Below are 18,210 nucleotides of genomic sequence, written 5' to 3' on the forward strand. Positions count from 1 at the left end.
CGCATGTATTATTTTGAAAGTTCCAAAATGCTATATGAGAAATAAGTAAATTCCATGATTTTATTATGATTTCAGTAAAGAAAATTAGCACTTCTATTACATATCAGCTGAGGTGCAACGATTCTTCAAATTTCAGAGTCAGAACGACAATCAATAGACTGTCAATAAGAACTCATGCTGAAACTTGCAATTATAGTTGCCACCACATACATGCTAAATACTACTGTGACTGCAATCTGTCAGTATGTACTGTTGACTGGCATATGTATATTTCTAGCACTCACATGACATTTGTCTTTGCTGGAAATTTTATTTTATGATTTTTATCATAATCAAAGTGGCTGTGGCGGTCTACCAGGTAGATAACTTGACTCCGACTTTAGATGTCCCAACTTCAATCACATATAGGACTGGGATCTGTTTTTCAACAATGCCTGGCTAACAATGATTCTTTTTTCTTTTCTTCACTTAATTTCACCATGTATGGAGCCAATGTATATAGCATCTCACTTCAGTAATGCACAGATTTTGCCAATATACCATTACCTGGAATGGCATGGGATCCCATAAACATTTAGCTATCTTACACCTATAGTGACTAAACATAGCTACATAGAGCATGTGTTCATGTCAAAGGGTTAAAATTTATCCCTTTAATTTTTAAGGATCCTCTCAGTCTTGGATGAAACACTAGTGACACAGAGCTACATGGTCAATCTCTTTAAACCATTTTTGAAAATATAACTAACTGGACAGATAAAAAAAATCTACTCACCAAGCAGTGACAGGAGAACATGCTTATAACAGCTATTACAGTTTGCTAGCTATTGGGGCCAGTGGCTCCTTCTTCTGGCAGGAGAGTTGACGGGGAAGTAAGAGGGGTGAAGGAAATGGACTGGCGAGATGTAGGGGAAAGGGTAGAGTTTGAAAAAGTTGCCCAGAGTTCCGGTCAGGAGAGTGTTACCAGACGGGAAGAGAAGGAAACCATTTATTTCTTCTGGCTGCTCTTTCTCTCCTACAGGCACTTGCAAAAACATATACTGAATCTTTTGTTCAAGAGTGCCTATTCTGCTGAAAAATGGTCTGTGGTGACTGAACTCCCTTTCAAATGATCTAAATGTAAGATAGCTCTTGTTTTATGTACAGGTATCCTCAGTAACATGCTGAGCTGAGATGACATGTTACATGAAGATAGTGATTGGGGTGACCGACTTCTGGCAAACACTGTGGGCCAAGATTCTATGTTCTTTTCTACATGACAGTACATTCAGGGAGAGTATTTCCATATTTTTATTCACATCACACTGAACTGAATCTTGTAATTCGTAGCAATAAAACAATGTAAAAATACATGCCCAAGAAGCAATTTTTGAATGTTTATCTATGTTTCACTATGACAATTAGCATGCATCTGTGGTGTATCAACTGTCACCTCAAAATGATGAGCAGATACTTCACCCAAATACTGTGGAGTTTCAGCAACACCATCTTATGCACCGCTTAGAAGCCTCAGCAAAATTTATTATGGCAGGAATGCCTGAATCAGCATATTTTAAACCTACTACTCGTTAGGTTAAATAAACAGCATGTGCATAAAAACACGGGAGAACTGCCGGATATCAGTAACTTCCTGCCACAATATTTCGGCGCAGAGTCTTCTGGCCATCTTCAGGTGAATGCCACTGTAGTAGTACTAGCGAGTACGCGCTGAGCTCCGCTATTTAAAGCCTTCTGAGGTGACATTGCGCAAGCGCTGCTCAGCGCGCGCGTTCATAACGGCTCCGTGCGCTGCGCCTCGCGCCCTCCACTGTGAAAGCCTGGCGTATCGGTGTCAGGTCGATTTCCATCTTTATGCAGATAACTACGTTGACTATGAAGTTTCTCCATAACAGGATTCCAAGCAGAGTTTAGCTGATAACCGTTATCTCGACTGATGACAGTCTCATTGTCAGACAATCTTATTTCCACAGATTCATTGATAATCGAGCTCCAGAAGTTTGATGTATGGGCCAAAATTTGTGTGTCGTCATAATTCATGGAATGGTCTGTGGAAATACAATGTTCGGCGATTGCGGACTTGGTGGGTTGGAGAAGGCGAGTATGCCGTTGGTGTTCCACAATGCATTCCTGCACAGTTCGTGTTGTTTGGCCTATGTATGATTTGCCGCATTCACACGGAATTTTGTAAACACCTGGTTTACGCAGGTCCATGTCGTCTTTGACGGATCCCACCAGTGATGAAATTTTGGAAGGAGGGCGAAAGATGACTCTCACTTGATACTTTCTCAATATTCTGCCTATCTGTGAAGAAATATTCCCAATAAATGGTAGATAAACAGTCGACCTGAAGGCCTCTTCCTCTTCCTTGTTCTGTCGTTTGTAGGTCTTCATCACTCTGTTCACTTGCCTAGGTGAAAAGCCATTCTTCAAAAATACTTTTTGCAGGTGTTCCAGTTCCACTTGAAGACTGTCGGCGTCAGAGATAGTATGGGCACGGTGGACCAAGGTTTTGAGAACGCCCATTGTTTGTGCTGGATGGTGGCAACTAGTAGCTTGTAGATACAGGTCTGTATGAGTGGGCTTTCTGTACACCAAGTGACCAAGTGTGCCGTCACTCTTCCGTCGCACCAAGACGTCTAAAAATGGCAGACAACCATCTCTCTCTATCTCCATGGTAAACTTTATGTTTTCATGTATGGAGTTCATGTGACGTAAAAATTCTTGGAGACGGTCCAGACCATGAGGCCACACTATAAAAGTGTCGTCAACGTACCGCCAAAATACTGTCGGTTTAAAAGTGGCAGAGTCGAGTGCTCTCTCCTCAAAATCCTCCATAAAAAGATTGGCCACCAGGGGAGACAAAGGACTCCCCATGGCGACACCATAAGATTGTTCATAAAATTCGTTGTTAAATATAAAATATGTAGAGGAGAGAGTGTGCTCAAACAACGCTGTAATGTCTGCACCAAACATATTGCCAATGAGGTGTAGTGAGTCCACCAGAGGCACCTTTGTGAACAGTGAAACCACATCAAAACTGACCAATAAATCACTACTTTGCAGTTTTAGTGACTGAAGTCGACTGATAAAATCACCAAATCTGCCATTTGTAGACGTCTTGGTGCGACGGAAGAGTGATGGCACACTTGGTCACTCGGTGTACAGAAAGCCCACTCATACAGACCTGTATCTACAAGCTACTAGTTGCCACCATCCAGCACAAACAATGGGCGTTCTCAAAACCTTGGTCCACCGTGCCCATACTATCTCTGACGCCGACAGTCTTCAAGCGGAACTGGAACACCTGCAAAAAGTATTTTTGAAGAATGGCTTTTCACCTAGGCAAGTGAACAGAGTGATGAAGACCTACAAATGACGGAACAAGGAAGAGGAAGAGGCCTTCAGGTTGACTGTTTATCTACCATTTATTGGGAATATTTCTTCACAGATAGGCAGAACATTGAGAAAGTATCAAGTGAGAGTCATCTTTCGCCCTCCTTCCAAAATTTCATCACTGGTGGGATCCGTTAAAGACGACCTGGGCCTGCGTAAACCAGGCGTTTACAAAATTCCGTGTAAATGCGGCAAATCATATATAGGGCAAACAACACGAACTGTGCAAGAACGCATTGTGGAACACCAACGGCATACTCGCCTTCTCCAACCCACCAAGTCCGCAATCGCCGAACATTGTATTTCCACAGACCATTCCATGAATTACGACGACACAAATTTTGGCCCATACATCAAACTTTTGGAGCTCGATTGTCAATGAATCTGTGGAAATAAGATTGTCTGACAATGAGACTCTCATCAATCGAGATAGCGGTTATCAGCTGAACTCTGCTTGGAATCCTGACGTAGTTATCTGCATAAAGATGGAAATCGACCTGACACCGATACGCCAGGCTTTCACAGTGGAGGGTACGAGGCGCAGCGCAGCGCACGGAGCCGTTATGAACGCGCACGCTGAGCAGCGCATGCGCAATGTCACCTCAGAAGGCTTTAAATAGCGGAGCTCAGCGCGTACTCGCCAGTACTACTACAGTGGCATTCACCTGAAGATGGCCAGAAGACTCTGCGCCGAAATATCATGGCAGGAAGTTACTGATATCCGGCAGTTCTCCCGTGTTTTTATGGAACAATCAGTACGCCGGGAAAACTTTAAACATCACAGCATGTGCATATCTTAGTTATACTTAAGTTGATGGGTAACAACATCTTTTTCTTTTTTTATAGGTTTATATAATTTTCACTTTTTGTGCAATTTTGTATTGACAGATAAAATATTTGTGGCACATCTAATTAAATGTCTGAAGCAACAAAAAACATATATATAGCCCTCTCTGAGTGTTGATGAGACTCACCCCTTGAAAAAGGATCATGGAAACCAAGCCACATACAGCGAAATGTAGGACTAGATGCTCCTAATACCAGATCCCGCAGGAAGTGTGAGATATAGGAGGAAGCATCTGCCACATTTATTACTAATGTTTCCAAAGCTGGAAAACTGAAGTTGTATGGCCTGTAAACAGGGGAAAGTTGGTTGCCTTCACTGCCATAGGACAATATCTGAAAGTAAAATAATCATTCAATACAAGGGACAAAAACAGAAAAATTCGGATGGATAGAGAGCTATAGTATTTGTTCCATAGATCTGCATTGATTTTATTATCAAGGATGTAGAACATGGCATAAAAACAAAAAATACAATAAAACAATGGAAAGTCAATGATGGAACAACAACAATGTTATGAAAAGGATAGACTGCTGCTCAACACATTGAGAAGGCATTGAGTTGCAGACAGCCACAATGAAAAGTCTACTAAACATTTACGTTTCTGCACTGAAGGCCTTCTTTGGAAATGGAATGCACACAAATCAAACATGCACGTATGCGTGCAGATACGAGTACAACTCACACACACATAGCCGTTGTCTATGGCTGCTGAGGACAAACTGCGAACTGCATCTGATTCTAACCTGAGCAGTAATCTGAGATAGATGGTGGGGTGAGTAGGAGATGTGGTTCAGGGAGGGGGAGGGGCTGTAGGGTAAGAGTAGGGGATGGTGAAGTGCTACTTGTGGGAGTGTACCAGGATGGGGTGGGGACAAGACAGGGCTACTGTTGCAGAGTTGGGCTAATGTGTGTGCGGGGGATACAGAAAAGTGAGAAAGGGGAAAGGACTAGCTGGTGCTTTTTCTGCTCCCACTACGCCCCCCCCCCCCCCCTCAAGCACAGCAGCCTGTCTCTGCAAACAATAGCCCTATCCTGTCCCCAGTACATCCCACATGCTGCAAAAACCTTCCCCTACCACTATCCGGCTATTCCTCCTCCTCCTTGCCTCCCTCTCACCCTCACCTCCAATTGATGCTCATGTCAGACACAGATGCAGCCTGCAGTCTGGCCACAGCAGCTGGTGACGGTAGTTGTGGCTGTGTGAATGTGTATTTCCAGAGAAGGCGTTCTGGCCACAAGCTTAAATGTTTAGTAGTCTTTTCACTGCAAATTTCTGCAGCTCAGTGTCTTCTCTATTTGGTGAGTACCAATCTATCCTCTCTGTAATATTGTTACAAGTTCATGATATATATTATCTACCCCTTCATTTACATCGCTACACTGCAAGCCACCATATGGTGTGTGGCAAACGGTACCATGTACCACTATTTGCCATTTCCTGTCCTGTTCCACTCTCAAGTAGAGCAAGGGAAAAATGACTGTCTGTATGCCTCTGTATGAGCTCTAATTTCTCATATCTTATCGCTGTGGTCCTTACATGCAATGCACATTGGCAGCAGGAGAATCATTCAGCAGTCAGCTTCAAATGCAAGTTCTCTAACTTTTTTCAATAGTGTTTCTCAAAAAGAACATCGCCATCCCTCCAGGGATTCCAATTTTAGTTCCCAAGGCATCTCTGTAACACTTATGTGTTGTTAGAACCTACCAGTAACAAATCTAGCAGCTGACCTCTGAATTGCTTCAGTACCTTCCTTCAGTCCGATTTGGCTCAGGTTCCAAACACATTAGCAGAATTCAAGAATAGGTCACACCAGTGTTCTATATGCAGTCTCCTTTAAGGGTGAATCATGCTTTCCTAAAATTCTCCCAATAACCCGAAGTCGACCATTTTCCTTCCCTACCACATTTCTCACTTGGTCGCTCCATCTCATATTGCTTTGCAAAGTTATGCCCAGATATTTAAATGACTTGATTGTGTCAAGCAGGACAGTAGTAATACCGTATCTGAACATAACAGGTTTGATCTTCCTGCTCATCCACATTTACTTACATTTTTCCACATTTAGGGCTAGCTGCGCCATTCATCACAGCAACTGGAAATTTTGTCTAAGTCGTCTTGTACCTTCATACAGCCACTCAACTTTAACATCTTACTGTATGCCATGGCATCATCAGCAAACAACCGCAGATTGCTGCCCATGCTGTCAGACAAATCATTTATGTATATAGAGAACATCAGCAGCCTTATCACACTTCCCTGGGACACTCCTGACCATGCCCTTGTCTCTAATGAACACTCACCATCAAGGACAACATATTGTGTTCTATTATTTAAGAAGTCTTCAAGCAACTCACATATCTGTGAACTTATTCTATACGATTGTACCTTTGTTAACTGATTGCAATGAGGCACCTTGCCCTTATCCATAGTTCTCAGTATACAATGTGAGAAAAGGGCAAGCTCAGTTTCACACAAGCAATACTTTCTAAAACCATGCTAATTCATGTACATAAGCCTCTCAATCTCAAGAAAGATTATTATATTCGAAATGAGAATATGTTCAAGGATTCTGCAGCAAACAGAAGTTAGGGATACTGGTCTGCAATTTTGCAGTTCTGTTCTTTTACCTTTCTTATATACTGGAGTCACCGGCACTTTTTTTCAGTCACTTGGGATATTGTGCTGGGTGAGATATTCATGATAAATGTAAGCTAGGTAAGGTGCCAATGCCGTAGAGCACTCTTTGTAAAGTCAAACTGGGATACCATGCGGACCTGATGATTTATTTGCTTTCAAATCTATCAGTTGTTTCTCTACACCAGCTATGCTTATCACTCTGTCATCCATACGTGAGTCTGTCTGATGGTAAAATGATGGTATGTTTGTACGATTCTCCTACGTGAAAAATGTCTTGAATTTGAAGTTTAAAACTTCAGCTGTCATTTTGCTATCTTCAACCGCCACACCAGACTGGTCAACAAGGGACTGAATGGAAGCCTTAGACCTTCTTAGCGATTGTACATATGACCAGAATTTTCCGGGGTTCTCTGCCAGATCTTTTCCTAAGGTGTGACGGTGGTAGTTGTGTTGTATGCTTCGCACACAGATTTTCCACAGATGCACGAATCTCTAGTAACCTATACTTGTCATCATTTATGTGTTCCCTTTTGAACCGAGGGCGCAACAGCCTGTACTTCCTCAGCATCCACTGAATTTCGTTATTAAACCATGATGGTTCTTTTCCATCCCTTATCCACTTACTAGGCACATAACTCTCCAGATCACAATTTACAATCTGCTTAAACTTTGCCCACAATTCCTCCACATCCATCTTACTGGAACTAAGTGATGCCAGTTCACCGTGTAAGTGAGACGTTAATAACTGGTTATCTGTTCTATCCAGAAGAAACACTCTCCCAGCCATCTTGAAAAATTTACTAACTTTCGTAATCATAGTTGCTGCAATAATGTCATGATAGCTAATCACTGTTCCTATACTGACATTGTCGATAAGGTCCGGTCTATCTGTAGCTACAAGGTCCAAGATATTTCCACTGTGTGTGGGCCACTGAGCTAGCAACTCAAGACAGTTTTCAGAAAATGTGTTCAAAATTATTTCACGTTACTGTCTGTCTGTACCTTCCACAATGAATCCATAGACATCCGAGTCTATACTCGGCAGGTTAAATTCGCCTCAAACCAGTACTGAATGATCTGGGTATTTACACACTATTGACCGTATACTTTCTTTGAATGACTCTAGAACTGTCATAGCAGAATCGAGTGGCCACTAGAAACATCCAACAATTAATTTGGTTTCACTTAAACCTGTTATATGCGACCAGATGACTTCACTGTCGCACTCGGCTTCGATCTCAGTAGAGACAAAATTTTTGTCAACTGCAACAAACACTCCCCCTTCTATGGTCTCTAATCTGTCTTTCCAATACACGATTCATGATTCGTTAAATATCTCGAAGCTTTCCACTTCAGCTCTCAGTACCAAGAATAATTTTAGCACTAGAACTTTCCTGGCGCGCAGTAAATTTGAGAACTTTATTATGAATACTTTGACAGTTTACTGATAAAATTGTGGCAGTCGAACTATCTTTATTCTGAATGCTGTTTGACTTCTCTTGCACCGTATCGACCAGCAAGTGTTCATCAGAGCATCTCAAACTACTGCTTAGCCTAAAAAACCCTCTGTGCATTCCACAAGTACTCTGCAACCCTAGTAGCTGCTTCCTTTGTGCAGTGCACTCCTGACCTATCAAGGGGAGTCCTACAGACCCCACATGATAACGCAGGTCTAGAAATCTGCAGCCAAGACTGTCACAGAGTCGACAGAGACTTTGGTTGAGACCCTCCACTCCAAACCAAAGGACCCCGATCAACTCTGGGAATGATGCTGCAAATTTCAAGCTCTGCTTTCACCCCGCACGCAATGTCAGCAGTCTTCCCCACCTCTGCCAGCCGCCTGTATGAACTGAAGATTGCCTCAGAACCCATGCGACAGGCATCATTGGGTTGTGAGACAAAACATGCAGACAACTGCACGCTTGACAGCTGCAAGCAAGGCCACCTCCACATCTCGAATGAGGCCTCCCGGCAGACATATCGAGTGCACATTGGCTTTCTTTGTAGCCCTGAATGTTATCTGCCTAAGGGGCTCCATATTATAAAGAAAGAGATTCTATCACAGATCCTAAACGAAATGCACTTCAAGGAAATGAAATTCATAAAAAATCTGAAACGAATTTTCATTTAAAAGTTAATATCAGACTTATCACAAACATGTATATGTACTAACACAGAAATCTATAAAATATACATCTATAACACTTGCTTACATGGACTCCCTTGAAGATTTTATGATCGTGATTTTTTTGGGCATGGCAAATAGGTCACAAAAACTGACACTTATGATGTCGTAATGTACTATAATTAAGTGAAGCTTGATAAAATATATGAGCATTTATTATTATTATTATTATCATTACTGTTATTACACATTTCTGTCTCCAGGACATGATTGTTCATTTTTTCCTTGTTTCCTCCTCCTTTTTCTCTTTCCAAAACCTCTTCATTCTTTGGCTGTGTTCCTTTTCCCTTCGTTCTGTCCATATTTTACCTGTTTTCTTCCTTTCTTTTACTTCAAATTATGTGTTCATAGTTTTGTTTCTGAATTTGTCCCTTTCATTTATCATTTCAATACTGATCCTGCTTGTTTTTGGTATTATTCTATTTCTTAAAACAAATTGTTATTACAACAAAAATACTCTTTGTGAGTCTGTTGTTGTTCATTCTGTGTATGTGTCCATATAATGTTATTCAGCGTTGTCTGATCATGTTTCTGAGTCTGTCTGTGTGCTCAGACAATTGTCTGGTTGATGTCTTCATCCATATACCATCTCTGTGTACAGCTGCAAAAATTTTTCTGGGGATTTTTGCTGTCTCTGTGATGCCTGATGCTCCAATTATGGTCCTTCCTGATGCATAGAGTGCTTCTGGTAGTGCAAATGTACTGCAGTGCCTGAGTGTAGCCTGTCTTGAAAAATTTCTTTTATTGTAATGTGTCCACGTCAGTTTGTACACTTTCTGAAGTTTTTCTCTTCTTTGTATGTTGGTTGCCTTGTTTGATCCTGCTATTTCTATACATTACCCAAAATATTTAAATTTTTCCTCTCTGTTAGCCTTTCCGTATTTCATGTACGTGGCTTGGTAGTGGTTGTTCTTTCTTTCAATGTATTGTGTCTTCTCATATGATATCAGTAGACCTTTTTTTGCAGAGACTTCATGTAAGTATTCCAGTGCTTTTTGTGCTTCTTGTCTGCCACTGCTGAGTATTGCCAAGTCATCTGCAAATGCCAGGCATTTTATGATCATCAAGTTTGCAAACGTTCTTCCTAACTGAATTCTTTTTTTACTCTTTCTTTCCATTGTTTGCTAATTTTGTCCAAGGCAATGCCCAATAAAGGTAGTGACAGACCATCAACTTGTCTGACCCCTGTTGTATCTCGAATGGGTCTGAGATTTCTTCCATAAATTTTATTTTGTATGTGGTGTCTGTAAGTGTCTGTTGTATGAGTGTCCTGGTTTTTCTGTCTATTCCATATTCTTCTAATACGTAAAAGGGAATCTGCCTGTCTACGGAGTTGTATACCACAAATGTGACTACAGTGTTGGTCGTCTGTCTGACGTTCAGGAGTGCCCGCAGATTCCATTTTGTTCGATACACAACCACCCTTTTCTGAAGCCTGCTTGGTATTAACCTATTTTCATATCAGCTTGTGGTTCTAGTCTGTTGAGTAATGCCATGGAGAGAATTTTGCAGGTGACTGGAAATAATGAGATACCCCTGTAGTTATTGGTGTCTGTCTTGTTGCCCTTTTTGAGGAGTGGGTGAATCAGCGCACACCTCCATTCATGTGCAGTTTTCTCTGTATTCCATATTTCTGTAAGAATTTCATGAGTTATCTTTGTGATGGTTTGGTCTTTTAGTTTCCACATCTCAGAAATATTGCCGTCTTCTCCTGGGGCTCTATTGTTTTTTAGTTCTTTTATAATCTCTGTTATTGAAGGCGGCTTTGAATCTGGGTTTCGTACTATTTTCATGAAGTGTAATTTTTCTTTAGGCCTCTCGCAATTGAGGAGTTTGTTATTGTTGTTGTCTTCAGTCCTGAGACTGGTTTGATGCAGCTCTCCATGCTACTCTATCCTGTGCAACCTTCTTCATCTCCCAGTACCTACTGCAACCTACATCCTTCTGAATCTGCTTAGTGTATTCATCTCTTGGTCTCCCTCTACGATTTTTACCCTCCACACTGCCCTCCAATACTAAATTAGTGATCCCTTGATGCCTCAGAACATGCCCTACCAACCAATCCCTTCTTCTAGTCAAGTTGTGCCACAAACTCCTCTTCTCCCCAATTCTATTCAATGCCTCCTCATTAGTTATGTGATCTACCCATCTAATCTTCAGCATTCTTCTGTAGCACCACATTTCAAAAGCTTCTATTCTCTTCTTGTCCAAACTATTTATCGTCCATGTTTCACTTCCATACATGGCTACACTCCATACAAATACTTTCAGAAACAACTTCCTGACTCTTAAATCTATATTCGATGTTAACAAATTTCTCTTCTTCAGAAATGCTTTCCTTGCCATTGCCAGTCTACATTTTATATCCTCTCTACTTCGACCATCATCAGTTATTTTGCTCCCCAAGTAGCAAAACTCCTTCACTACTTTAAGTGTCTCATTTCCTAATCTAATTCCCTCAGCATCACCCGACTTAATTAGACTACATTCCATTATCCTTGTTTTGCTTTTGTTGATGTTCATCCTATATCCTCCTTTCAACACACTGTCCATTCCGTTCAACTGCTCTTCCAGGTCCTTTGCTGTCTCTGACAGAATTACAATGTCATCGGCGAACCTCAAAGTTTTTATTTCTTCTCCATGGATTTTAATACCTACTCCGAATTTTTCTTTTGTTTCCTTCACTGCTTGCTCAATATACAGATTGAACAACATCGGGGAGAGGCTACAACCTTGTCTCACTCCCTTCCCAACCACTGCTTCCCTTTCATGTCCCTCGACTCTTGTAACTGCCATCTAGTTTCTGTACAAATTGTAAATAGCTTTTCGATCCCTGTATTTTACCCCTGCCACCTTCATAATTTGAAATAGAGTATTCAAGTCAACATTGTCAAAGGCTTTCTCTAAGTCTACAAATGCTAGAAATGTAGGTTTGCCTTTCCTTAATCTAGCTTCTAAGATAAGTCGTAGGGTCAGGATTGCCTCACGTGTTCCAATATTTCTACGGAATCCAAACTGATTGCCGGCCGCGGTGGTCTCGCGGTTAAGGCGCTCAGTCTGGAACCGCGCGACTGCTACGGTCGCAGGTTCGAACCCTGCCTCGGGCATGGATGTGTGTGATGTCCTTAGGGAAGTTAGGTTTAAGTAGTTCTAAGTTCTAGGGGACTGATGACCACAGATGTTAAGTCCCATAGTGCTCAGAGCCATTTGAACCCATTTGAACCAAACTGATTTATCAAAATAATTTTTAGGAATTTTGTCGTTTTCTCTAGCATTTTTTTTCCTGAGATCTGTCTATTTTTTAAACAAATATTTGGAGGTTGATAAGCCCTTATATTTTCCCCGAAAATTCTGCAGAAATTTCTCATATTATTTTTCTTCAAGTATTTCTCAATTTCATTTAGTCTATTTTTTTATATGTTCCTTCTGTCTCTTCTCATATCTTTCAAGGAGTGTTTCTGGACTTTGTGGGAATCTTGCGATGTATCTTTTACTCTGTTACTGCTAAACTTCTTCCTGCCCTGGATTCTACATTCAATGGCCTGATAACAAGTTGCGTTCCACCAACTCCTGGGAGGTTGACCCCAACGCATTGCATTCTGAATTGTCTTTGTGATATCTGTTCAATTTTTCTGTTGAAGTTTGCTTAATTTCTTCAATAATTTTGTCTTTAGAATGAAATTTTCGCTCTGCAGCGGAGTGTGCACTGATATGAAACTTCCTGGCAGATTAAAACTGTGTGCTGGACTGAGACTCAAACTTGGCAAGTGCTCTACCAACTGAGCTACCCAAGCATGACTCACGCCCCGTCCTCACAGCTTTCACTCCACCAGTACCTCGTCTCCTACCTTCCAAACTTCGCAGAAGCTCTCCTGCATACCTTGCAGAACTAGCACTCCTACAAGAAAGGAGACAAAGTTTCCGAGTTCGGGTCTCGGTCCGGCACACAGTTTTAATCTACTAGGAAGTTTCAATTTTGTCTTTGTTTATCTTCAAGTATTCTGGCTCTGGTCCTATAATTTTTTTGTGTGTTATCTTTTTGTTTCTTGGGACTGGCCTAATTTTTACATGTAGCAATTGATGGTCGGACTCGCAGAATCCGTTGACATTCTCACATTCAGAATTTCGCTTATATTTTTGCTTGTGATGGCTATGTGATCTATTTTAAATTCTTCCCATACATTTTTGGGCATTTTCCATGTTGAAAGTTTTCATTTTTGTTTCTTAAATTATGTTGACACAATTTTTAAGCTAAAATTTTGACATTAAAGTATGAGATGTTCCCCATTCCTGTTGGTGCATTTGTGAGCTGTGTAAAGACCTGTGATTTGAATGTACTTCTTCTTCTTCTTGCCTAGTTGTGCACTGAAGTCTCCTAATACATTTTTAACAGGTCTTTCCCGTATTTTCTTTGTCATTTCTTCCAGGTCTCCCCAAAAGACTTTGACTTCTTGTGGTTTCTTTCTGTTGTGACCCATTTGTTGGTGAATGTGCATTGTTGACAGGTTATTGTAGATTCCTTCTGATACTGAACTGAGATCTAGGATGTTGTCTATGACTGATTTGTGAACCACAAACCTTTGTATACCCTGTAGTTTTCTGTGTTGAAATGGTTTTTGTCTGTGAAACACATCTCTTGTATTGCCAAGGTTTTGATGTGAAATTTTTCCAGAGCATTTGTAAGCTGTTTGAATTTGTCTATCTTGACCAGCGTATTTGTATTGAGCATGCCAATATAGTGTTTGCGAAGAGGTTTTGGAAAGCTCTGATTCTTCTCTTTCTCATGATGTTCGTCATCCCCCAGAATTCAATAACCAGGAATGTCCAGCATATTTATTGGTGCCTGGGTAGTCAATATTTTTCCTGTAGTTCCATCGTGATTTTTTCAAGTTGAGTGTGGTTGTGGTGATCTCTTTTGGAGATCACAAATGTTAAAGACCTGATTGTTGAGACCAAGCCATATTTTTAGCAGCCCCACCAACTTGGTGAACACACACTGACCACTAGCCGCTGGATGCCACAGCAGACACTGAGTTTAGGCCTAAGTTAGTATCTGGTCCACCCTGGGTATTTCATTTCTCCAGTACCACCCATATCTGGAAGGCTTTCCCCTACGCACAACTTGGAGAGGTGTCCAATTGGGGATCTAACAACCCCACACGAGCATTTAGTTATAGTCATAGTACTATCCTTGTTGTGATTTTGTGTATGTTTCAGAGGTTCTTGGACATCAGAGAAGTGACCAATAGATTGAGTAATAAGTACACGAGGCAAAGGACAATGCACCATGGTTTCTAACTACAGAGTTACATCCAGTAGACCTCATAAAAATATGAAAGGACCAGCATAATCATTCTTTTAGTCCATGAAATAATAAAACTCATTATGATTGTGAGACAATTAGTTATAGTCAGTCCATGAATCCAAACTGAGCTGACATAGTTATCAGTAAATCAATGTTCCCTTTATAGTGCTTCATTTCCTACAACTTGCTGGGGCTGAATCTATCCCAAATAATAGAAGGAATTATGTAAGAGCGGGACTTGTCTAAACATTGGGTGCTGTCTTAGGAGCAGTAAATTACAACGGTCAAAGTTATATTATTATTAGAAATTAAATTGAAGATAAAGATAATATACACCCAAAAGGCAAGAGTTGTGGCACTTACAGATTGTGACAACTGAAAAGAATGAGAAATAATTTGCATGTATGGAGAGTGAAATGGTAGGGAGCAAGGATCTGGGAATGGAACAATACTCAGTATAAAAAAGAATCCCTTTAACACACTTATTTATCACAGAGGCCAAATTTAACATAATCAAAAATGAGCAATACTTATTCACCACAGAGGATAAGTTATACATAAACAATTATGAACCATTTAGCCCATGTTACCACCCCTAATTTAAAAATATATATATCACAATTTCTATAATAGTACAGAAAATTCCCCTTCTTTTGTAAGCAAAACCAAACTATCTGTACTCTACAACCATTAGCAAATCATTCCAGACGTACCTACTGGGTCTAACAACAGTTTTAGCTACTTAGAAATCAATAAAAACCACAATGTGCACACACTTAAAAAAAAAAAAAAAAAAAAAAAAAAAAAAAAAAAAAAAAAAAAAAAAAAAATCAAGGTAACTGAATATGCAACTTTTATGCAGGTTGTAAAATAAGAAAGTGAGCATTAGCAAACCAACAAGCATAAGAAATTATTGACAAGAGCAACCAAAGTAAAACAAAAGTAAAAAGAGGCTCAAATGAATGGATTAACCAACACAAGATAAACAGCTTAGGTTGGTTACTCCCCGAACGGCTGCTCAATTCAGTAAAGATTCTATAAAGTACACACAGAAAATATATTGTGAATCGCCCATCTAAAGACAGTATTCAGCGAAAATGGGTATTCCATCCGGCAGATTAACAGGGCACTAACAGTTAAAACTAAGAAGCAGGAAGTGAATAAAGAGGAGAACATGCCGGAACAATCTTTAGCTTTTCTTCCTTTCGTTGGCAACACTTTGTTTAAAATAGCAAGAATCCTCCAAAAATTTCAGGTAAAAGTGGTTTTCTGCCCACCATCGAAGATTGCGGACCTTGTGGGATCAGTTAAGGACAATCTGTTACTACGAAAGGCCGGAATTTACAAGATACCGTGCCAATGTGGTATGGCTTACATAGGTCAAACCACACGCACCGTGAAAGAATGCTGCACGGAACATCAACGTTACACCCGCCTTTTGTAGCCAAGCAAGTCCGCTACTGCTGAACATTGTATTTCTACTGGACATTCAATGGAGTATGAGAAAACAATGATTTTGTCCACAGCAACATCTTTCTGGGACTCCATTATCAAAGAATCCGTAGAAATACGACTGGCGGAAAATCTGTTAAACCGTGACAGCGACCACTAGCTGGACAGTGCATGGAATCCCATCATCTCCACGATTTGCTCAAATCGAAGACGACAGAGTGCGTCGACGGCCGTGGCAAACAGCAACGCAGAGGGTGACTGAGTTCCGCTATTCCACCAGCGAGGGTGCTGCCGGCGGGCAGTGTTGGTTCAACTATCAAGTTTTCGACGCATGCGCAGAATAGTTACAGTATGCTATATATTGCGGAGCGGAGGACTTATCGCCAGTCTGTGACGGCTCAACTGAAGATGACTGGCTGGTGCCCAGTTGAAATATCGTGCGAAGTATTGAACGACGACCGGCTGCAAGCCCGAAATTTGTTTGAACAGAAAATATATTAAATGTATGTAACACATAAATGGCAAACAGCACACAGGCCTCCAACCATGACAGAGAAAATGAGAACTGACAAGTGAGATACCTAAACCTGCAGAGTACATGCACCAATAGTGCAAGTAAAGGCAAATCTTTCCAGATCAAGGTTAACTGACAACAAAAAACCATTTTAAAGATACCTGGACCTAGAAATCAAAATGTACCACTAGCACTGATAAAACAAATCTTTCTACACCAGGTACCGTCAAATGGGGTGATTTTGGACAGTTTTGTCATTATTTTGATTGTAACTTTCATATATATTGTTAGATTTTATGGACGTGGTAGGGTATATATGTAACGAATAAAATATCCCATGACCAGAATGTGTATGTGTAGGTATACTTATCTGAGGCAGTTAAATAAAGTGTCCGAAGTCATCCCATGGATTGGGGTGATTTCAGGCACATGTGTTTTTTACATTTCTGTCCGAAGTTACAGTATATAGAGGGTAAATTCGGACAGTTACAGCCGTTTTTTAAAATCTACATGCTTTTTATTTGATTTTGGTGACATTTTACACATGGTGGGAGATTTTCTAGCTTTGCCTTGATATTGGAGAAAACATCTTAACAGTCTCTTTGTTCACTTCTGCACGAGCTAGTTTAATATTTTTGCTTAAGCGAACGAAAATACTTCTGACTGTCATTTGAGAAATAAATGCACCCATTCTTCTTCTGGCAAATTATTATGAAATTTCTTCTCTTTTTGGCGAGATTTATCAAGGTAGCCTTTAACTAAATATCTGATATCCAATTTAGTGAAGGGAAATCCCCAATGTGCAGCCCTCAAAATACCTTGCTTCAACATTTCTTCTTCTTCTTCTTTATTTAGCACTGGCTGTCTTCCCATTTTTTTATGTGCTTCCTGCACTTTATTTTGGTTGATTTAGGTATACCATACAAATCACATGCTTTTCTGTATGATAATTTACCACTCTGAATATCACAAACAGCTTTATCTAAAAGTTCTGGTTCATAATTACACCACACTGTAGCACCTCTCCTGTTATTATACATTTTTGGCATTGTCCGAAACCACCCCACACAGTACATAGTTTTACAAAAACTGTCGTTATTTTATAACCTTGCACGAGAAACTCGACAAACTTGTACAAAAATTGTCTCAATGCTGCTAGCTACTGAGCATGTCGACAATTACGGTTACAATAACTTCCCACTTGGCGCAACAATAGAAAGTTTCCACTTTGTGATAATGCATGGATTTTTAACACCGAGACTGTTCGTTAATTATTCACCTAGGGAAACAATTGACGCAAAATAAAAGTTGTGGAAAGCAATAAATGCAATCTTGTGCTTAAAATAACTGGCACACAGACATTAAAATAAGTAACTCTTTGTTTCTATGCAGTGGCAAAGAGCAAATAAGCCATACTGTCCGAATTTGCCGCGGTGTCTGAAATCACCCCGTTTGACGGTACTCACAAACAGAACAATGTAAAATGGAAGCCCTCATACAATCAAAAAAATTATTAAATCAGGTATGTAGTTATTACTGGGATGCTGATACACATTTAGGGCTTCAACCAAAACTATGGCCACCAGTATAAGCCATACCAGTGTACAGCAAGAACATCAACAAAATTCAGTAACAAATGCACAGGGATTTTCACGAAGTGCAGTGAGCAGTTTACCACACATACAAAATGCTGCTCACTGTCATTCCTGTGTCAATTAAGAACAGTATATGTGATCACGTCCATCAACCAAGGCAGCAGGGAACAGATCTATTCAAACTCCAGAGTATGGCCTGCTGCTATTCAAACTCCAGAGTATGGCCTGCTACCACACAGAAAGAGGAAAGCAGCAACTCTCCAGCAGGCGTAGGCAAGTGC

The 18,210-nt window shown here is 40.5% G+C and overlaps 1 protein-coding gene across 2 annotated transcripts in view; it reads right to left on the reverse strand.

The window, feature by feature from the left end:
* The window catches only part of LOC124622146, a 184,474-nt gene that overhangs the window by 82,909 nt on the left and 83,355 nt on the right, over positions 1–18,210 (reverse strand). For both annotated transcript variants that reach the window (XM_047147779.1, XM_047147780.1), the window contains one exon: positions 4,368–4,572. In XM_047147779.1, the coding sequence (XP_047003735.1) occupies positions 4,368–4,572 (205 nt within the window). The remainder of the gene's footprint in view (positions 1–4,367; positions 4,573–18,210) is intronic.

The sequence above is a fragment of the Schistocerca americana genome, chromosome 7 (assembly GCF_021461395.2).
Source record: "Schistocerca americana isolate TAMUIC-IGC-003095 chromosome 7, iqSchAmer2.1, whole genome shotgun sequence".
In the NCBI taxonomy this organism is placed as follows: Eukaryota; Metazoa; Arthropoda; class Insecta; order Orthoptera; family Acrididae; genus Schistocerca; species Schistocerca americana.